Source organism: Saccoglossus kowalevskii, chromosome 8, assembly GCF_978046115.1.
Source record: "Saccoglossus kowalevskii chromosome 8, keSacKowa6.1, whole genome shotgun sequence".
Lineage (NCBI taxonomy): Eukaryota > Metazoa > Hemichordata > Enteropneusta > Harrimaniidae > Saccoglossus > Saccoglossus kowalevskii.
The window spans coordinates 16,084,669-16,108,749 of record NC_140648.1 but is presented as its reverse complement, the minus strand read 5'-3'; the positions used below and the strand labels follow the sequence as shown (position 1 = coordinate 16,108,749).

Below are 24,081 nucleotides of genomic sequence, written 5' to 3'. Positions count from 1 at the left end.
TGAATTGTATGTAGGCCCAGAGACACAGAGATGAATAGTAAGAATAGCGGATATTTTGGTATCGAAAAGATTATTAAGGGTAGGCTAAGGAACGGTAGAAGAGAGTATCTTATTAAATGGGTAGGGTACCCAAAAGATCAAAATTCTTGGGAATGTTATGAGAATTTAAACGAACAGGCGAGATTATTTTTAGAAGACCATCCGATACCCCTTATGGGGTCGACAAAAGCGAATAAAAGAAGGCGGGAAAGGTTGATTAATGGTTTAGAAGTATATTAAAAAGAGATTAGTGTGTGACAAGACGAGTGTTATTTAGGCCCTGGGACGCACATCATTCATTACTAACGATAATACTTAACGAATTCATTCATACGAGATCATTTCTCAAGGAGCGTGGAAAGAATCCATGATAAAGCCTAAGTTTAAATTACATGGAGGTGTGATGTCCGCACTATAGCTACGTACGGGTTTGGTGTTGGGGGTCACACTTTCATGAAGACGCCGGGCGGTGACGCCATGGACAATTTGATGAGAACATAGGAAACGCTTTAGGTGGGTACTTAATTCTACCATTCGACCACGCAAATTGAGAATTGGCCACGAATTTTTCATTTATCATGTGTCATACCCCTTTCTTTTCATTTCATTACTAATTTATAGTGCGTCTCCCGAGAAATTGATGTCAAGATGAGAATAGCGTTGATATTTATTAGTGTATTACTGGTCATACGATGGAAACCGTCTGTGCAGATGAGAGATTATGTTCTGCGCCCCAATTATGGAGTATTGTTTGAACGGGTAGCAAACATCGATAACAGCCTAACGTACTGGCATCATACGTTCGCAATACCTTATTTAGATATTCCTATGATGAGTGTGAATGAGTCATTATGTTCGAACAAAACAGTTCACCTCATTCCGAAGTTTTGTGAGGAATACGGGGAAACTTTGAAGTTAGTCGAACAACAGAATAAGTTCTATATGTATCATATTTCGAGAGATGAACGAGCGATTCGTGTGTTATTTCCAAAGATAGAGAAAAAGAATTTGGGAAATGAACGGCAGAAAAGGGGATTATTAGACTTTGTAGGGAAGGTATCGAAATCTTTATTCGGAACAGCCACGTCGAACGACGTAAATATTTTGAGACGACATGTAGCGGCATTGGAAAGTTCCACCAAGGTTATGACAGATCAAATTGTTGCGTACGAAGATGATTTAAATTCATATGTTTTCACAACGAATAAAAGAATAGAGAATGCTCTGAATGGGATTAAGGAAAATCATGAGGCCATTTATTTGATCGTATCTGATTTATCGCAATGGAGAAAGCGCTTGAACAGAATGGAACTAAATCAAGAGGCGTTAGAAAAAGAATTAAATTATGAACGGCGACCCACACATTTAATGTTTCGATATGCTATTCAACGCCTACAAGCGTTACAGTTACTTGAAAGGGAGACACAACGTAGGGTGAGTTCGATTGACGTGTTATTACAAGAAAGGTTACCTTTGCAGTTGATAGGACCGAGAGTGTTAGGGGATGCTTTAAGGGCCGTGCGAAAGAAACTACGAAAAAAATATCCTAATTTTGATATAGCATACACGAATTTGAATTATTATTACCATAATGCGAGAGTGACATTTCGGCGTACAGACAATAATGTGTACATAAAGGTTGGAATCCCCATTACTATAAAAAAACGACATATTCGAAGTGTATAAAGTGATAGTCATGCCTATGCCCCTCCCTTATGATTTAGGTGATAAACCTCAGCATTTCGACAATAATACAGCAAAGAACGGGCGCACGAAGGTAACGTCAGTTGCAGAGTATTTTGGGGTTAATGAAGATGAAACTTACTACATTGAAATGAGTGCAGACCAAATTTCGTCTTGTACTGGTCTGACAGTAAAAGATTGTCCCTCTGTGATTACCATGATAAATATGCGTAAGTCGTCGTGTACGAAGGCCTTGTTCTATGATAATAAAGAGGAAATTCATAACACATGTAAAATAGATTTAATACTCAACCCAGTATACGACCCTAAGATTCTCGAAATCGGACAGGGGAATATTTTGGTAAATAGCAATGATACTAAATGGTTAATAGCATGCGGGGATAAAAGCCCTGAGCCTATTGAAGGTTGTACAATGTGTATAATTAAATTGCCCTGTGGATGTGCTATAAATTCCGACAATCTCTATATATCGCCATTGTTAACCAGTTGCACAGAAGACGAGGCCCCCACGTTTCTGCATCCGGTAAATTTGCCATTTTTAATACCCTTTTATGACCCAGATGATTTGACAGAAATTGCGAGGGAATCGATGTATGAAAACCCGTGGCGAGTACAACTCCCTAACATCACCATTAACAGAGGGAATTTCGAGGAAATTGTACGTTCTGATGCACGTTTGGTGGTAGATTTAAACAGAACGGCAGATTTATTAAGGAAAAATAAACCAATTTATTATTCTAAAGTAGACAAATTATTTAGCGACATTACGGATGAAACCCCTGCCTTACCGTTTTTGGAAGTCAAAACTATTACTATAATTGAAACCATTCTGGCTATTATAAGCACAGGGTCACTGATTTTGTCAGTATATACAGTTTGTAAGGTGAGAACTTTGAGCATATTGATTGCATCCCTTCCCAGGGTCCGGGCTAAAACGTTATATTTGCCAGTAGACGAGTTAATTACGGACCATCCCTTGCGAGATTTGAAGAGTTCCATGATCCAACTTCGAAATGAAACGTTAATTCTGATTTTAATGTGTTCAGGATTCTTATTAATATTGGCGGTTATTCGATTGTGCAAGTGTTATCGTAATCGCTCTATAATGTATCGTGCACCTAAATTGCCCCGTACTAAGTTAATTTTAGAGATATCCAATGATAAGCTGTATGTCTTGGTAAATGTTATGACCCTGTACGTGTCTCCGAGTCATTTGGCCTTTGCAAAGCGACCCGTGATCGAGAATTTAACAGTTGAACGTGGTATAATTTCGTTCGTGTTGAATATCGAATGGGGTGATTTAAAATACAAATTTCATGGTGTAGAACGTGTAATTCCTTTGCCCAAAGCCGTTAAGATACCAAAGTGGAAAGATAGTAAGTGCATGGCTGTGGAAGAGGTAGGGAATCATTATAGATTATTGGTAGGTCTATCTGAAGTATATACCGAGATTCCCAGGGATATTACTAGTATGCAGTAGATAGGGAACCCAATACTGAATAATTGGGATAGCAAGTGAAGTGCTGGCACCTCTCCTTGATAGAGTAGGATATTCGAAAATATAACCAATGTATTTAACCTCATAATCTTTTTATTTAAATATATATAACTATTGTATTTTAGAATCATAACAGTAGTGTTTAAATTTATAGCTTTTTATTTGAAATTATAATTACCATATGTAATCATTGTATTTACTCATTTGAAACTATGTATTTTGTTATATTAGAGTGTATTTTACTTGCTTAACAATTGTTGATGTATTTGACGTGTGAAATATAAATGTGATGACATCCTTGGTATTGGAACGGTATGTTCGGAGAACATGCAGAATGTGAAACAGGGGGTTGTATCATGATTTATATTTCAGTCAGTTTGACAGTGGTTGCCATGACATATACTGATAAAGGTTAATGACAAGACCAGATGGCGAGCTGGTCGAAATCAACCAAAAACATCTTATGACTCTGCAGTTTTTAAGATACAAGACAGTAGATGTAATTCTAAACCAATGTTGTTTGCGATTTTAACTAAGGTAGTATCTTTGTGGAATGTTAGTGTGAGATTATTACCCCATCAATATTAGTTGGCGTTGACAATGTATAGAAATGTTTTCTCTAGACAGCTTGACGAGTAATTAATTGATTATGATGTGTAAAACTTTCATGTGATTGGTTGTTTGTTTGAAGGCAAGGCCTTGGAGTCTCTTATACTGATTGTAATTGGTTAAGGGGTGACAAGAAATAAAGATGGATTTAATGCTGTCTCGGGTGAAAACCAGGGACTTGGCAGAGAATCGTTTTGGGAACATGAACGAAGCTCGTGTGTGTCTTTTGTTAGCCTAGCGTGGAAACGACCGAATCCCGGTTACCTAAGTGAAAGGTTTTTAACCATCAAAAATACCTATCACAGATGCATACTGCTGTCGTACATTTCAATTTTGAATCAATTAGTCGCCATTGTTGAAATGTACATTATTGATGTCGGGCTATTACTGCTTCATTTACATGTATATTAAACGTACCTTCACAGGCAACTGTTGCTGAAATGGACATACCTGAAGTTAAGTGTTTTCCCGACATGACTGTTTGACGCGAAAATCTTGTTAAAGCATCTGTACATGGACACTTCTTGTCAAGAATACTGACACCGTATATTGGGTGTCAAGGAGTGTGTATATGCGCAATAACCTGACAAATACTTTATGCGTCGTTATTCTTTTTCGTAGTAGTACATGGAATGTTTGGTTTTGATGTTCGCACGGTATGATCGCATATTTTCACTGGTGAAAAATTCAAACAAATATTTGCAATGTTTAGTCTAGTTACTGCATGCGGGGGGGTCAGTCGATTGTCCAAAATAACAATAAATTAGTTCAGTGAGCTTGTTAGTGACGTAACTGTGACGTAAATGTGTCAATTGAACGTTATATCTAATGACAACTTCATAAAAATTATATTTTTGTCTTCGTAAATGCGGCGCAGGGCGAAGGGTTCTGAATATAGAGTCGTTGGGAGTTTGTCAAATTATTTACGAATATTAGGTAACTTTGTTGTAGCAAAGGAATTTGTCAAAAAAATAGTGGCGAATGTCTCATTCACATTACGAATACGATTTTGTTAGTATTCCAGGGCGATAGTCCCCGTCAGTGAAGGTCATTATTATGTCTCCCCACTTTTCATTGTACAAAATACATGTGCATGTTATGAAAGTGCATAATAACCCCCCCCCCCGTCTCCCCATCATGCTCGTTCGAACACAGATACACTTCCGTCAGAGAATAAAACTGAATAAGGTGTTTTTTGTGATTGAGCAAATTATGAACGAATGAATATTTCCAGCGGTGAATCTGTGCACGGTTAACGTTTTTTATGTGTGAATTAAGATGTTATCGTACTACAATTTGTGTAGTTTGTCAGAAACATTTGTGCAGATTAAAATAAAATGAGCGAAATTTTGCCAAAAGAAACGAAAACTGGTTCTAACTGGTTTATTGATTGTATAGACGACCTAAACTATCAAAAACAAAGTGAGTGGTTCTCTCACTCTCAAAGAAATCTTGGCGGTCCTTTTGTCTAACTTGCTCCACAATATAAGACGTTTGAAACATGTACATGTCTAAATGGTTCCACAAAAAGAAAAACAAGTTTATTTAGTAGTGACGTTAAATTCAATTCACAATAAAATCTCATCAATAAGAGGATTTGGACTATTGTAGTGCTTATAAAATCGTCTGAATTGTTCTGGAGAAACATGGTGATTCTTCACTGCGGGAACTTCCATCATTTGGGACATCCAAGACGTGAGCAACGGGAAACGGTTTCCAGGGAGACTGTCACCACCCAAAACATTCATACCTTCTATACGTTCGAAGAATGGCCATATAATGATGTCAACGAGGCCGGGTTTCTCACCTGGAAAAACAAATATTTAACAATTATTATTATTATCACATCGGGCAAGTCTGCCTGTTTTGATTCATCATACATAAAAAATAAATAATCCATGAAAATAAGTTGGGTTTAATCAACAAAATATTGATTTTCTTATATTTAGACAAATCATGCAGATGCATGTATGTGATAAATTTAAGAATTTTAATCTGCTACATTCATTCATTCATTCATTCGTTCGTTCATTCATTCATTCATTCATTCATTCATTCATTCATTCATTCATTCATTCATACAATGACAAAACAGGTTGTATAACAACATATATATCGTAACTGATATATAGTCATCCTTAAGATAATATTAGAAATTTACGTTAATTAAATATATTGATATGGTATATATATATATCTATAAAGATCCGCAAACTAGCGATTAATAACAATTATGATACTCATAAAAATGGGCACATTTCGAATTTTCGAATGTTGTTAAATTCAGTCATTATACTTAATGAAGGTTCTTGTCTTACTAACCTCTAAAATAGACTGATTTTCTTTCCTTCAACTCGTTTTCCATTTTATCCAAGTGTTGAAAAAAATCATTTTTCTTTTCTTCTTCTAGCCCAGTCACCTCCTTGCGTGACATCATCAATGGCACAATCTGTAGTCAGATGTACAATCGGTATCTTATAAACACTATCCTTTTGAAAATGTCAAATCACAGCAAGATCTACTCCCTGACACTTTAATCTACAGGGTACATTTGTTGTTTCAAGTCTTTTTGAGGCGCTCAAATATGGTGATCGTTGAAATTAACAGAGGTGTTCTCAATATCCCGAAAATAAAAATGGTCGCCGAGATCTCATTGATAGCTAGAAAGCTGCGAGACTTGTTAGTGCCCATCAAATATTGTTCCACTGTCTCCCGCCATCGCGTCCACAGTTTAAATTACCATGGCAACAAAGGTCAGAGGAATTGTGAACGCGGCGACAGAAGAGAATAGGATATTATTTGTGAGTCAAAAACAAGATGTTGGCTCTCCCACTCTCATCTAGATCTCGACTAACATTACTCATTTCTCGAAGTGAGGACGAGGTAAGTTAAAATGTATACCTTGCCACTAAAGAAGTCTATCAGAATTTTATCTTGCGCCCTCTGGTACGGAGTCTCGGCAACCAATTGGTCACCAGAGTAAACCTCGTCCAAGTATTCACAGCACACAATGGATTCATATAAAATTTGATCGTTTATTTCCAATATTGGAACTAGACCTTTAGGATTCCGTTCTATAAACCAAGATGGTTTCTTTTTAAGGTTTACATTGACAACCTCGTGCCTGAAAAAATAAATAATAAATATTGGTTATTGCTACAACCCGACGGGGAGAGATTGTATAGATTGCATTCCTTCAGCCCAAATGCTAAGACAGTTCCTGGCGCAGATGGACGAAATCTCATAATGTGAAAACGAAGTATACTTATGATTTACTTCAGATCCGGGCTTCAAATCTACTGCTAAGATTAATGATGGAGGTGAACGAAAACTAATATCAGTTGTTATATCCTAAAAATGAAGTGTACTTACTCTATTCCCTTTGGATTTAATGCTAAGGCCGTTCTCGGTGGTGATGGACGAAACTTCATATTGTAAATACGAAGCACACTTACCTTATTGCCTTCAGATCTAATGCTGAGACAGTCCTTGGCGCAGATGGGTAAAACCTCATATTGTAAATCTAAGTATACTTACTCTATTCCCTTCAAACCCAATGCTAGGATAGTCCTCTGGGCCATTGGACAGAACCTCATACTGTAAATACGAAGAATATCCTTCTTCAATGGTGGCAGCTCCGAGTCTATGAAAAGTTAAAAGACATTCAGAAATGTAGTACGTAATGTTATTTATGCTAATTTTATATGTTTATATTAATTATGGACGTGTATTGTATATGTTTTATTTACTCGACTATATCCGTAAACTTGGCAATTACTAAGAGTCGAGCACGAATGAAGTTTGGTGAAAGGTACCGAACTTCGATGAAATGAAACAAATAGCGAACAAGATTACGGTGGAAACAACTAGCCAACTTGAAGACGCCCTTTCTTTCAGAATATCAAAAGGTCTTCCAGTTATTTTACAATAGCACTTTTTTTTTACATTATTTGAAATTATCTATGTTGCCGACGCACCAACATGTTTAATATGTTTCTCTGAAATATGCACATTTTATGAACCTGATTACTAAAATATTTGAAAAATCTTGTCATGATTATCAATGATATCGTGACGTCAACAAGAGTAATCGTTTTGTAATCTCAAGTAACTATGGGAACATAACTTATTTGCTCTATATAAAATACATATAGATCAGATTTTGACATTGTCGAAGATAGATTAGTTGCATTTTTCAAATGTCGGCGAAATATTGAAATTTATAAAAAAAAAAAAATGAAATGGAAAATCTCCGTTAGATCAATCGCTTGACAGGGTCGGCGATAGTTATTTTGCCCTCGGCGGCTGATTCACTTGTAGTTCGCGTTTTAGTGAATCCGTCTGCGAGGGCGTAACAACTATCGCCGGCCATGTCAAGCTAAACATTTCTTTCAATCGGGTTGCCCACAGAAAGCAAATGTAAAGAACATTGTAACATCATGATGTTGCCTTGAATTTCACAGTTGTGAATGTTGGACGACTGGTCGGGTCGCCAATCATAAATTCGATACGTACACATGAATTTGATAAGTATACATCAGATGTTTCTGTTTGCAGTACCACATGTCTTGCTGCTTGGTCATTGGCTGGCCTCAAATTAACCACGTCATCTAATAGCCATGTCTTCTGATGTAGAATTATTGATTGAAGGGCGATTTAGGCCAGCATTAAATCCATGTATTCTAGTTTGCACTTTTTTGCTGGGAGTTTTCATATGGAGCTAATAACCACACCATTATGGCCAACTGCATTGACTGTGCTGCGGGCACTTGGCTGGTCGTGTTTTGGTAGTGGAAGACTTTTCTGTAAGTTCCACCTGAACCAAAAACATCAAAAGCATGGACACGTTCAAACATATCTCCCTGGTGTTTCTCTAAAATTTGTTTCTCTAATTTTGATTTTTTTTAGAAAAGGGGTAAATTGTTATTTACAAATCAGCAGAAAGGTGTTGTTGTCCTACCTATACCAGCCAAGCACCCTCCATGCCACGATGACTGTGACTCAAAGCAGTACGACTTATACGCAGGAGCTCCGCATCGACAAAAAACAAAACACAGTGTCGACCGAAAGCATGCACTGGGTTCGACACAAAAAATATACATCATTTTACCCAGAGTTCACCGCAGCTTTACCGATGCCATAATGATGTCATGCAGGACACGTACAGTTCTTGTGATTTCAATCAATCCACGCACACCAAATGCGTATCAAGTTATGTTGTTAGGGGTCCAGGTCTTTTGTTATCGCTGGAGTTTTTTTTTCTTCTTCATCAGTGGCTGAACAGAATGTTTTCAAACTTGCTGTGCTGATTGGTGGTGGTGTGAACTTGTGCACTGAACTCTCTAAATTTGTATTGGTCAACTGTCATGGCCGCTATCGAGGGTCAAAATTAGACGGGGGGAAGGTAATCACCCCGTTCTGAGGGTCTAGAGCTTTCAATTTGTTTACTGTATATAGTACTGCCCAAGTGCAATAAATATCGCAAATAAAAACTTTAGCGGACACGTGACTTTTTCTGTTATGTCCATTTAAATAAAATGTTGACTCAGCATTTTTTTCCTCATAAAAATCTCTTCTTCTCCTGAACAACATGGCCAGTCGCTATGAAACTTAGTATATAGCTTCTACTAACCTATATCTACTTAGTTTGGAAAGCAAAATTTGATTGGACCATTAATTTTGTCGCCATCAGGATTTAGTGAAAACCGGAAGCGGCCATTTTGACCACTTTGTGACGGTCTAGAAGTCCCAATTTTCTGTAGCCCATGCCTATCCTTAATGAGGTAAAAGAACATTATAGATCACGTAACTTTTGCCGCTATTTTGTTTTTCGAAAACGAGGCTAAATCCTTTAAAAATCTTCTTCTCATAAAGTTGCTGACCGATTGACATGATATTTGACATAATCCATCTACATGCATAGCTCTTTCAAATTTGAGCCCAAAAAGTTGATTGGTCACGTGGTTTGGCCGCCATTTTGTATTATTAACAAAAATGACCAACAGTTTGCGCATTTCTTTCTCATTGGTGCTTCAGCCAATTAACTGTCGATTTTGTATATAACAGGTCATAGCTGCATATGAGAAAAATAATATATTTTCGATCAGTCACGTGGTTTGGTCGCCATCTTGGATTATAAGAAAAACTGACCAACAAAAGTTTAGGCATTTGTTTCTCAAAGGTGCATCCACAGATTAACTAAATAAATGTGTATGTGACATGTGTGGTCATAGCTTTATGTGAAAAAAATAATAAAATTTCGATCCTTCATGTGGTTTGGTCGCCATCTTGGATTTAGTGAAAACAGGAAATGGGCAATTACATGTGTTGTATTGGTCCCATCGGGGTAAAATTTGTATGTGCATTCTAATCTTGAGATACATTTTTCCAACTGAATGGCACATTGCTCGGTCCTGTGGATAGGCGCCCATGGGGCGGGGGCTTCTAACCTCATTAATATGCATAACTGTTATATCTCAAGCACTGTTGCAGTAAGGGTGATGAAACCTGTGTTATTATGACAATGTTGAACAAGAGATTTGATTAAAATAACAGACGACCGTATATTGTCATGTGAGCTCATTAATATGCATAACTGTTATATCTCAAACACTGTTCCAGTACTGGAGGGTCTATGGTTGCAGTTAGGAAGATAAATTCTGTGTTATTATGACAATGTTGAACAAGAGATTTGATTAAAATAACAGATGACCGTATATGGTCATGTGAGCTCATTAATATGCATAACTGTTATATCTCAAACACTGTTGCAGAACAAAGCATGGAACCAATGCCATAATGAAGGCATCAAACAAATGATGTAACTGACATAAGAACTGGCCATATATTATAATGTAACCTCGTAAATATGCATAAGCAATACATCTTTAAATTGTTATCAGTAACATGGTTATCCCGATGTTGAATATAAAGAAATATTTAACATGTACACACTTCATTATTCAGGGATATTGGTATCAACACCCCATTTCAATGAGTAACTGCAGATAACTGTTCTGCTGACAATTATGCTTGGACCCCGCCAATGCTGCTTGCAGCTTTAATTTATTTGTGTTCTTGTGTGACCTTTGTGATATTGAAAGGTACAACAAATACGTCAAAGTATTTCACTGTTGATATAACACGTACTTGAACTATTAAATATCGTTCGTTGAACTGAGAGATAAAGCTCATATTTCGAGGACAGTTTAAGTTTGTAATGATAGAAAAAAACGTAATTCCTTCTTCCCCTGATTGATTGATTGATTGATTGATTGATTGATTGAATGGTTGGTTGACCAACATTTAATGTCAGATACCGGAGACGACGGATCTGCATCATTGAGTTTAAAATGTTTCCATAATTTAAAAATCAAAAGCTGAATTATATGCGGACATTCGACTTGCTTGTCAAATTGCTTTTAAAGTTTTTAACCTTAAGTTCAAGCGAGAAATCAGTTAATAACCTACCTGCGCCTAAATGTTTGTCAGACATGGTTGGTTCTGTGAAGCGAGCTGATTTCCAGTGAGTAATGCGATATACCGTACAACTTGTGTAAACTGTCAGTGTACTGGAGCTTCTCGGGGCGCTTATCTATTTCTTTGTAGGGATGTTCATTCCTACTGAAATACGTCAATATACTAAACTATTCACATAATTACATATATGATTGTGATCGTACTCTATTAAAACACAGGTCGGTTCTTTAAAATAATAACTTGATTTTGAATCTGCGCAGTGGATGTTGTGCGTAGAAATGTGTCACCAGCAAGATGACGCCGATCTACCCAAACATTTATTTTCGCCTTCCATGGTTTAACCCTTCTTTTTGTATGATAAAAGCTTTGTCGTCGTGACTTTGCGAATTTTTCACAGCTGCATTAATTTACATTTCGCTAATCTCCAAGGGGTCGAGTGTAAATTCTGATCAACCCTCTGCGAGGGCTTAACCCCCTTCTTTACCTCTATGGGCTACCGTCACAGAATGTATACTTACGTTTGGACTGCTTCTGTACATTGAAACAATCGCGTTTAGTTCAATCAATACACAACTAGAAGTTACTTGGTGTATTTTTGAAAATTACGTTTTCAACAATCACATTTCTTGATTAGAAATATAATACAAACAAAAATAATAGAGAATGGTTTCATAATGTACATGTGTATCTACTAGTATTGGTTTTCCATGTATAAGATGTATGTTTGAAATAATCTGCGATCGTCAGCAAAAGTAATCTGGTAAGAAAACAAACCATTGTGGCTTACTGGCATATTATTAGCCTCTGACATGAAGGCGTGAGTGGCGACTTCACCGGCCGGGGTAGAAACACCGCGGAGGGCGCAACTCGCGGGACTTTATCAGCATATTCAACGTAACTAATGTGTAAATATGACTGCTCGCGCCATCAACATATGATAAAGCTACACTGCAGTATGCAATAAATTTTGGTTCTTTTAATAAAATCAAATTTAGCTGATACTGTTCTCACTGTAGAGCACAGTGGATTGGAAAGATACGTAATCAAAGTGAGCTGATGTGGTTTCTATTGCAGAATTAAATAATCTGAAGTTCCTTCAATTGAATTAAATTTAGGCGATAAAGACAGTGAAATGTACCCCCCCCCCCTACTCATCGAATACAAGTCGACTGATAAGGTTCACACTGTATAATTAAATAAGGGAGTTTCCTCCACAAAATCCAATTTAGTTAAATTACCGGTATATCTCCACTGTAGAACACAAGGTGATCAACTCTGGCAAGGTTGTAGAAAAGGATTTTTTCTCTTACAGTGTTAAAATTTGTCTTTCGGGTTCCCAGACGCAACGTAATTTACGTCGACGTAACAGAAAAAAGCTATGAACACGCTACACCGACATAAGGGTTTATATCACCTTGAAAGGTGTACGAACTTGCGTAAATATTATATGATAGTTAACTCAACGTAAAAATGGGCGAGGACACATTACGCCGCCGGCGTAAAAGGGATTCAGTGTTCATTTCATTGTAAATCTGTAAAATATATTACCAACACAATAAAGACTTTCCGTTTTCGACATTGTGAAATTTTTTCGTTTTTATGCAGAAAAATACGGTATTTTTTCTCATTGTTCATACATAAGATGCTGAACACACTACATATTTTGTAATTTTATTCAGCTTCTTTCAGTTATAATTCAAGACAAATAAAAGGCAAAAATATAGAGACTATAGTAAATTATCTTTTTTTTTGTAATATTCTTGTGTAATCGGTAATTGTGAAAATTATTCATAGGCGCATAGGGAATACATTTCGTTATAATTTATTCTTGATATAAGTTTCTGAATTATCTCGTCAAAATCAGTTTTTTTCAGGATTTTTTGTCCCAAAAAAAGAAAGAATTTCCTTATCGTAGTTTTTACCACTTCGTTTCAAATATTGTCGTGCTAATTTGTTGCGATCGGTTCAATAAAACTGTTTATGACTGAAGTTAAGATTATTTTCAAATACAGTTTTGATGAGCCGCAACTTGAATTATTGTATAATAAACGTCCATATTTGTATATTATTTCCTCTGAAGTATACGTATGCCTATATGCTAAATTACGGTTGAAACGCAACATGTTCAATGATATTTAGGTTTAATTTTTCAAAATGCAAACTTTCATAATCATACCAAAGTTCCAAATGGTTCCTACATTAATTATTCATGTTTCGTATTTCAATGGGACACAGGTTAAGACACGCATTCTTTTAATTAGCTAGTATAATAACAATTTTCAGCTACAATAAAAACATTAGTTTACACGCTACATACTACTGTGACTAATATCCTCGGGGGGGGGGGGGGCTACGTCACAGAACGTTCTGAATTCACAAATGAGCGTTCATACTGATGAACAAACACACCAATGTGAAGCATCAGTCAGAGGGTTCATCGAGGGTGGCAGTCCGAAAGAACACATGAGAGTGCACATTGACAAGCAGCTGTGCCAATGTAACGTATGCAACATTTTACCTGTCCCTGCAGGCTGAAAATTCATGTGTAGTCATACCAATATAACGTATGCCACACACACTTTTCCCTGGTATGCCACTTGAAAACACACACGAGTACACACTGTTGAGCATCGATATGGTATTGTAAATATTGTCTGTGTTAATGTCTTTCCAATGTTATTCGGTGACCACAATTCATATAACTAATCCATCTACTTAAATAACTGTTTTGAAGATTCACCAAGAGCATGCAATAACAATTATGCAAATTAACTAATTGAATTCACACACTGATTCAACCATGAACTGCACGAACAGTATACACATGTACAAAGATTCAATCCATTTGAGAAAACTGCTATCAGCTATAGCATATGAAGTTTCAACCATTGAAGAAAGCTTGTCATGATAAAAAAAAACAAGCTGAAAACAGTTAATTAGTAAGCTAAGTAATATGGACAGATTACTTAAATATTATTAGATATTGATCACAAACAGCAATCATGGATCTAATTTCAATGAACTTGTTTAAACAGGTTCAAAACTGATTATGCAAAATACCTAATTAACATGCACAGAATTGCACAAAAAACTAAGCAGGCCTGGAATTCACATTATAGTGGCTGTATACCAACCCAGCTAGTTCTAGATATATCAGAAGAACAAGATTTGAGACAAACACACACACACACGGGTACAACATTAAACCCAGTTAGTGTTTTGCACACATAAGAGGCCAACTATAGGGAGATCACAGTTTGATTGCATCTAAATAATATTAAAAAATAAACACCAAGTCCTTTTGAAAAGTATCATAATTTATTGCACTCCATTCACCTTTTTTTTCAAATAATTTTAGGCTCTCGGCATGTACATAAAAATAAAGAGAAATTGAAAACAGATAAAATAGTTAAACTACCTACGAAACAGCTACCCAACCTGATATATAAACGAAGAAAATGAGGTTGAATAGAAATAAAAAGCTCTCTTGAAAGAAACAACTGGCAGGAAATGAAAAAACATGAAAGAATAGGTGATTTTCCGTACAATTGCGAGATCTCGCGAGATGCATGAAAGACGCGCGTCGAACGTCTGCCGCAAAAATCGTAAGCAAATAACACCGAATAAACGGCAAGGTAAAGACTATGTCTAATTATAGTAAATACGTACTGCGTGCGTGACTCGAACCGGCGCTCGCGCACGGCACCCAATCGCCTAGCTTCACGCCACTACACGTCTTCCCCTCGGCCACCGGGCATCCCCAATAAAGGATGCTTAATAACCGAGCTTATTACGTGCAGAGAACGTGAAACCCGTCCACGCGATACGCGCCACACAGCATGGCCAGAATGCGGCAAAGGCCTTCAGATCTGGCTGTAGTAGGATGGTGAAAGTAATGGTACAGCATTTTAACAGTGAATAAGTACTGAGAAATAATTTTTAAACTCATAGTTGCTGTCGACATAGGAAGTAAAGTAAGCAAATAACACCGAATAAACGGCAAGGTAAAGACTATGTCTAATTATAGTAAATACGTACTGCGTGCGTGACTCGAACCGGCGCTCGCGTACGGCACCTAATCGCTTAGCTACACGCCACTACACGTCTTCCCCTCGGCCACCGGGCATCCCCAAAAAAAGGATGCTTAATAACCGAGCTTATCACGTGCAGAGAACGTGAAACCCGTCCACGCGACACGCGCCACACAGCATGGCCAGAATGCGGCAAAGGCCTTCAGATCTGGCTGTAGTAGGATGGTGAAAGTAATGGTACAGCATTTTAACAGTGAATAAGTACTGAGAAATAATTTTTAAACTCATAGTTGCTGTCGACATAGGAAGTAAAGTAAGCAAATAACACCGAATAAACGGCAAGGTAAAGACTATGCCTAATTATAGTAAATACGTACTGCGTGCGTGACTCGAACCGGCGCTCGCGTACGGCACCTAATCGCCTAGCTACACGCCACTACACGTCTTCCCCTCGGAATTATTATTATTATTATTATTATTTTTTTGCCGCAAAAATCGAACGATTTGATTTTGAACTAGAATTTCTTTATTTCGTAGCTTACATTGACCGGCCGATCTTCGACAGAGGAATAATGCTTCCAAATACTCTTACTTAATCGAAATTGCCTATCATCAAATGTGGACAGCACATTATTAAGCATGGAAATGTCCCCCAAAATACTTCGCGTTTGTCGAATCCCACGCGATGTTTGACGCGACTACGACGCTATGACCTTTGTTTGTTCTGTTTTTACGTTCGATTTCACGCATAACGCGTGATTCTCGCAGTGAACGGAAAATGGTCTATTGAGATTACATTTTGTTGTGGTCCAAGAACAAGTTTGTGTGAAAACAAATGCAACTTATCAGTGATTACAAGGTAAAGTTAAAACAATGGCTGACTTCACTACACTTGTTTAGTGAGCTGAAAGTAGTCAGTGGTGGGACACGATCTGCAGTTTTGCACGAATTTTATATATGCAAGAAGCGCCCTCTAGTGGTACAAACAGCACCCTCTAGTGATCACAATCTGATGCAGATTGATCATTGTAAACTGCAGTGACCTTATGGGCACCTCCTTACACATTTCTCAGACACAGCTCCATGCAGTTTTGTAGACTTACTCAATGACACCATAATGAAAAAAATAAATTAGATTAACTACCAATATGCAATCACGTTGGTAACTGAATGACAATATTTTGCTAGTATTTCAAAATATACAATCTTGAGTGCTACATGAATAGACAAACAATACAGACCTACAAGATGCATGGTCTTTGTAGTTGTACTAGCAGAATTCGTTTCCACAAAAAATGTTTCAACATTAGCTGATTAATGACAATTGCTAAAAACTGAAGAAAAACTTAAACTCTGTAATGACGAAATATAGAAAATATTAGCTCATGAGAAAAATAACATTACAACATTTCAAAAGTTTTAACTCTTGTATGACCAGATGCCACTACGACAAAAATTACATTTAAACTTTTTTTTTTTAATTCAGACATGTACACATGTTTTTATACAATTTTAAACAAACCAAAGCGGTGATCATTGGGAAACTTCTAGGGTATTAGATGTGAGTGACATCTGGCCATAAATTGGTATAAAAGGCACTATAAAGTTAGAAATATACAAACTATTTACATTTTTTTTTTAAACATGAGTAACACAGCCATCGCGGCATGGCATGCTCAATATGCTGCCCTGCGACGTATACAACGCATACGAAATGCATCGTTTTCACACAAAATTCAGATATTTGAAACGAATGTGATGTGTTAAGAAACAGGCATAAGATAATGAATAACTGAAGGCATATAAATTGAATTTTTAAGTGCCATAAAGTGAGCATACAATTCCTAAATTATGAAGTAGGGATTACAAAACCACCAGAAAAAAACAACGAAATCTGATTCAAATGTTGATAATCATTTTAGTAGATTCATCCAGCAGGACCTGTGACCAATTTTTTTCTTTCTTGTTTTTCAAAATCAGTTGCCGATATGTACGAACAATACCTACAATGATCTTGCAGTGATTGCTTTAAAAATACAATTCCCCATGCAGCATGCACTGATAACACAGAGTAGAAACTCACATCCAATAAATGTGAAGATGGAAGGGGTGGCATTTCGTAATCCCTGGTGAAATTTTACTCTGCCCTGCTATTTTCGCCAAATTTCCATTTAACTTTCAAGGCACTGTTAAAAACTTGCATATATGCATTTTAGAGAAGTCCCTGAACAACAACAGCTACGGAGGGTAGCCGAAAGTGATGGACGCTGTTTGGTTGCAGAGAGTAATAAAAAAACTGATTTCTTTTTAACATTTAAAAATATTTCAGATCAACTTTTTGAATGTGGCGTGTTTTACACAAGTGTACATGCAGTTCAATTTACGTGTAACAAACACAATACTAATAACTAATACCTCTGACCTTATATGTACAGTCATTTACATGCTTCTTTATCTTCTAGTTATCATCTCGTATTAGACGTATTTAGAAATTGTATATGTTCATTTCCACGTCTTATAGTAGTTTTCCAGAAATTCATCCATTCCTGCTGCATTGTAGCCACATTTATAAATATTTCAGTAGGTCCTTGTTCAATATGCACACATACGTACACACACCACACGGACACACACACGCACATACATACCGACAGACACACACATTGTACACACGCATGCACATACACAAACAAACAAACAAGATGACCGTCTGCTGAACTTTCACAATGTCCTTCTAAAGTGTAGTCTTGCTACAAACGAGGGTTTGCTTGATGGAAATTATATAAAAACTTGTAAAAGCTTTGAGGGAATGTAGAGATTCCATCTTAACTTTGCATTTGTGTCTCACTATTCCGGCCATTATTGAATGCACATTAAATCCAGGACGATCAAGCTGCTCGTAACACACGTTAGTTAACTTGACATCAAACAGACGTAGTTGATTTCATTTTGTCTCGTACATTGTTAAGCACGGCCATTGTAGTGTTTATATGGCAAGCATTGATAAGACTGAAGTCGTACAGGTTAACCAAATGAAACAGGAAATTACGATAAAGTTCCTTCCTGATTATCTCCTCTCCTTTATCTACCACAAATTGTCTACACGCTACAGGCATCTGACCATCGGCGATGTAGCTGCAAACGAGAACATACACAATACTGTAAATCATTTTATTTTCGTTTCTAAAAATTTAAGATCATTTTTGCAGTTGACTTGATACCCATTGCATGGGTTTAAATATGAGAAACAGTGTGTCTAAGGGCAAAAAATGTGACAATTGTACAGGCTAACACAGCGTCAACCAGGTCAGGTCAGGTCAGGTCAGGTCAAATACAAGCACCTACGAACCGGACCATGGTTACTCTATAATCACATCTATTATGGAATGACTTCCGGCCAGTGGATTTGGCCTTCATATTAGTCTTCTCGACTGTCACCGGGGGGGGGAGGGGTTGACCTCTTTTCTTGCATGTAATCACAGTTAGAATTTGAAATTGGCTCTGTCAATCATGACTGAATTCAAAATTCAATAATAGACAAGTCAGTGGTTTCAGTATCAAATGGAATTTTCTGAGTATATCAGATCATGTACTTGTTATTTGTTTTATTTTGTATTTCTGATTTATTTTCCAATGGGCAAATGGTTGCCCCAATGTGGTTGTCCCATGCTAAATATGGTTGTCGGGACAACCATTAAAATCTCAAGCTCTGTAGCCAATGAGAAGTTGTAGAAAAATAATGTGCACAAAATTGCTCACTTACTTGTGTTTCATAACGTGCAGATTCCACAACTTCATCAATTCCTTTTCTCCCTCATTAACATCAGTGAACTCGTCAATCATCAATTGAGTTTTCTTCCGTAACCAATCAGGATCAGTCTCCTCCTCGCTATCAACCTCAATCTCCTCTGGGCGGACGGGAATACACGTGTGCGTGTGATAATACAACCTGGAGAAGCAAATGACAAAGTGCTTACAGATTATCAAAATTAACGATACATTAATAAAGTAAGTTATGTCACATCATAACTTTGATGATACTGTAGAAAGGATGATTCCGTGAAAATAAAATCCAGCGAATATACTTTTTTTCCCTACATTTCACATTAAACTCATCAAAAATCAGTGAAAATAAATTCCATACAAAACGCCCAAAAAGCCTTTTCAGCGAAAGTTAATTCCAGTGAAAATAAAGTATTCCACAGTAGTTTGAAATTGATGTTCATTTATTAAAATGTTTATAAGCTAATGGTACAATTAATAAATGAAAAAAATCCGCCAAATTATTATGTGGCTGTTTTGTTTTGAAGGCGGTTGTTTTGGCAGTAAATCAGTATATAACATCGTGAGACTAATGAACATACTCCTGGCAGCTCCAATAGACACTGCAACAATACAATGCGAAATGTTTTATATTTCAATTCTAACTATTACCGGTATAAACTCTTCACTGAATTCTTGCTTTAAAATATGTCCAATTTTCATTTTGTAATTCGTTCAAATCTATTTTAGGAAGTATTGCTTGGATATCTTGGCTTACTGGTATCATGCAGACAAATTCAAGAGTACATCATTTACTAAATACAAAAATAAATGAACAGATTTTTTAAATTTAATTTGTCAATAATGTATCTTTTAGTAAAATGCCTTCTTCCATAACTGACAAATAATGGACAAAAAAAAGTATTTTTCACGTGTGACTAAGCTCATTAATATCCATGAGCGACCGGCACTCTCATTGGCTGATGAGATCTCAGGACTACATGCAACTGACATAATTTTTTAATAAGATTTTGCATTCAATGAATACCAGTCTGTAACGTCATGCCAGTTCATTCAGTCTGCCTGCTTAGACTTCCAGCATTTTTGGCTATTTGTGTACAACGTGATAACAATGAAACAGTTGTGTATTCAAATAGCGATACCAGCCAAAATCGCTCTGTATGCATGCATCAGATACATGAATGCAGCTTCCAAATAATAATCTGTGGGATAAACACAGGCTTACATTCACCTGTATATTGAGAGGATATATGTTCTCCTTGGGCACAAAGGCCTCTGTTCAGGAAGCAATACTACATGGCTCTAAGACTATATACATGAATTTATTCACAATTAAAAGAAAGAAATTATTAAAAAAATTACATTTATAAAAGTGAAAAATAATAACCAGAAAATATTGATTGAAAGATTGATGATATTCGAAGGGTTATCGAGTAATGAAGTTTCTGTGGAATCTTATCCTCACCTGTTATGTCCGGATACAAATGGTCTGGTTGCATCTACCTCTTTATCATCTGGCTCTAAAAACTCTGAAAGGCTTGGTCTGGGTCTGCCAGGTCTGTTAGAGACAAACAAAAGAAATTGACATCCCTGACATGATTACGAATGCAATTGGACAGAAACTTGTCTCCCTCTTGAATAAAATTAGATTTCTGGAGGCAAAAATAAATTTTTGTGTATTTCAGCAGCATTTTATTATATGGTACATAAAATCCCATCTATACAGACAGTGTAAAAACCTAATTTTATATTTCTATAAACTGAATGCAACCTCACAGCCAATCACACATCATAGAATTCATCACATTTTTGGCAAAAACATTGAGTGGACACCATTCATTTACTAGGTTTATCTTATAAATCGAAAAATTTGTGTGTAGTGGGAAAATTCTAAATGTTATTGAGAAAATGCATCAACCAAACTTAATCCTTCAGTTGAGTCTAAGCACATACACCGTATTTGTCTGATACCCTGCCCTGGGCGATGTTTTGTATGACGGGTCATGTTTTTGGCTGAGTGCTGGCTCAAACTTGCTCTGTGATTGGTCAGATTCGGTAGCCAATCAGGCACAATCTTCTTAGTAGCACATTGAACGCCAAAGTCAACCTTTGTTTACTTCAAAAAAAAAATATGTCTATATTTTTTTCTCAAGGCAAAAAATAAATAAAAACATGAAATTATAAAAAAAAATACATAGAAACATGGGAAATGTTGGTGTTCAAAAAGCTGAATAAAAGGGTACTGGGGAGAACTATTGAAAGCATAATAATTTTTTGATTAATTTGTCTGTACATGGCAACCTGAGACTATAATACTATTAGGAAACATATACTGACGTAATAATAATCAATATATATATATATATTTTGCAAAGCATCTTAACTACTCCAAACTACAATGAGCAAACAACAGCTGTTTCTGACAACCCAGGGCAGTTGCATCAACTTTCTCACATTGGAGAGGAATCGACTATAAAAAATATTATAATACCGAGCACTGTTGATTTTTGTAACAGTGCATTCTCATTAGTCGATTTTGTAACACAATTACTGAACAGTGCTTGTGGTCAATTACTGAACAGATGAAAAAAACAAATCAGTTGTTATCAAATGTTATCCTTCTTTCGTTTGGATCATTTAACCTTTTTCACCCAAATTGTTCTGCAGTTTTTTCTTAAATTCTTCAATATTTCTGAAAATGAACATCAATTTTAACAGACAAAATTTGAGTCAATTTTCAAGCTTTAATAAAAAAAAAATGGCTATATTTGTCTGAATCTAAACAGAACTATTTTGTGAATTTGTGATGAAAAAAGGAACTGGTAATGAAAAGGTTAATTAAACAACAAACTCTAATCTAGTTTATTTTCATGTAAATACTACCTCAGAGCATGTTGTTTGGTTGTGAACAATCTACATGTAATACAAATATAAGTGTCGTCAACATGCTAACCATGTAGTTCATTTCTACTGTATGTATACACATTTTTAGTGATTCTGGGATATTTTAACTTAAATATTGTTCAAATACTTAAATAAAACAGGACTCCGACAGGAACGTACATTTAAACAAGCCAGTGTTCTCCCCAGGAATTTAAACCACTGTGGCGGCATAATTTGCATATGATTTGCATAACATTTACGTAATAATAGAAATTGACCAAAGCACATTTACACCCACACAATAAACAACATATATTTTCAAAAACAAAGTGGCAGATATTTATTTGCTTCACAGTGTTATAAACACTTTTTTTGGGGCACTTTTGTAATATTAATGAGCTCCGTCACAGGGAAAATATTTTTTTTTTGGAGTCAAAATATTACGTTTCACAATTTAGAAGAGTTTAATTTAAAAATGAAACATTCTCGAAATGCAAATGCTGCAGACTAAATAGAAACAAATTGTAAAAGGTTAAATGAAACTCATTTGAAACGTTTGAGCCAGGATTATGTTCACCGCTTTCATGATCTTATTTACTACAAAATTCTCCTTCAAAAAATCAACCACGTAATTATTTGGCGGATTGCTGGTTATTATTCCGACCATCAGCTTCTAGAACGTTTACATTTACAGTAAATGAACGAACAAATAACACTTCCGAACGATCATCAAGTTACGACGTGACATAACTTACTTCGCGATGTTTTACACCAGTTATACCAATAATTCCTCTTACTCGGTCATGATGCCATGCAAAAATTAAATACTTCTTTTTTTTATATGAAAAAAACGTAAAATTTGAGCTAGTTTTATTGGGAGAAATTATTTTTGATCACTCGATCACTTCGGTGAAAAACACAGACCGCCATGATAGTTATGACGCATTAGTTGACCGCCATGTGTCCTTTGACCCAGTGGGTCAAATACGCCATTTACCAATCAGAATGCCGCTTGGTAATGCCGGTAGAACCCGAAGTTTTCCGAATGATCGTGATCATAACAATTACATTGCGGAAGTAAAGCGATGTCGTAGCATGATGTGTTGGTATGAATTTCAGATGAAAACTGCATGATGGTTTTCGAAAGAGGTGATTAGAAATTTTTAAAAGGTAATCAAAGAAAGCTTAGAAAGAACTCCCATGTGCTGAGAGTATTGGAGACACATTAAATATAATTCGAAATTACTTAGCTGAAAACTAATTATGCAAATCAGAAAATTAATATGACCAGATTTGAGTGTAAAACTAATGAGGTCTGCGCAATGTAACAGAAAATCTATGTCTCCAAGTTTAATTGAAATGTGATTAGAACCAAAAAATTATGAATTATTATGCTTATTAGGGAATTAATATGAACAGATTTTTACCCCAAACTAATTAGGTTTCTACATTGTCCTAGAGCATCTTTGTACTAAGTTTCATTGAAATGGAATAATTAGTACCGTGAAAATTCCAAAATTTCGACCCCTCTAAAAATTCCAACGCCTATTTATTTGCCGGGTTTCTGTGTTTTATTTATCTCCAAATTTTCGACTCCACTAAAAATTGCCGACTCATTCTTATTCGAAAATTGTGACCAGTTTTAGTTTTCCCCCAAACGAAAAAAAAAACGATGTGAGCGTTCAAACGGGACCTTCCTCGAAGGCATGAATCCGGGTTTCTGATTGACTGAGAGATTTTTATTTTATTGGTAACGAAAATATATTCTAAATAAATGAAGTTTCAAATAAAAACGAACACAAAAATCTCGGCATGCTGCGTTTCTGAATTGTTGATTATTACTGTACTCAGTAGTGATTATAATAATGTACACAAAATAAATTTGTTGAATGGTTATGAAATACAAATAAAAGTCAACTTAGTTTCATCGTAAGCGAATGATTCCGGTCTCGTATAAACGTTTGATGCTGTAGGATATCCGCCATGTTCTCTTAGGTCAAATAGGTCAAATCGCTAATTAACCAATCAAAAAGCTGGATGATGCCAACGTGTTCA

At 36.2% G+C, this 24,081-nt stretch overlaps 3 protein-coding genes across 3 annotated transcripts in view; all 3 read right to left on the bottom strand.

Annotated features, from left to right (window-relative positions):
• LOC100369830 (glutathione S-transferase omega-1-like) overlaps window positions 1-11,385 on the bottom strand; it is a 28,944-nt gene extending 17,559 nt beyond the window's left edge. Inside the window, exons 1-3 of the mRNA XM_085502262.1 lie at window positions 11,321-11,385; window positions 7,388-7,493; window positions 6,752-6,974 (exon numbers count right to left, since the gene is read on the bottom strand). Coding sequence (XP_085358388.1) covers window positions 6,752-6,974; window positions 7,388-7,493; window positions 11,321-11,345 — 354 coding nt within the window. The 5' untranslated portion in view covers window positions 11,346-11,385. The remainder of the gene's footprint in view (window positions 1-6,751; window positions 6,975-7,387; window positions 7,494-11,320) is intronic.
• LOC146739360 (glutathione S-transferase omega-1-like) lies at window positions 5,357-6,358 on the bottom strand. Its single transcript, XM_085502264.1, has 2 exons — window positions 6,173-6,358; window positions 5,357-5,657 (listed from the first exon to the last, which is right to left on the bottom strand). Exons 1-2 carry the CDS (start codon window positions 6,285-6,287, stop codon window positions 5,419-5,421), a joined length of 354 nt encoding a protein of 117 aa, XP_085358390.1. The 5' UTR covers window positions 6,288-6,358; the 3' UTR covers window positions 5,357-5,418.
• Window positions 11,386-14,625: 3,240 nt separating the features above from the next.
• The window catches only part of LOC102810428 (polycomb protein suz12-like), a 33,454-nt gene continuing 23,998 nt past the window's right edge, over window positions 14,626-24,081 (bottom strand). The window contains exons 12-14 of the mRNA XM_006821087.3: window positions 20,609-20,701; window positions 19,124-19,309; window positions 14,626-18,495 (exon numbers count right to left, since the gene is read on the bottom strand). Of these exons, the coding sequence (XP_006821150.1) occupies window positions 18,285-18,495; window positions 19,124-19,309; window positions 20,609-20,701 (490 nt within the window). The 3' untranslated portion in view covers window positions 14,626-18,284. The remainder of the gene's footprint in view (window positions 18,496-19,123; window positions 19,310-20,608; window positions 20,702-24,081) is intronic.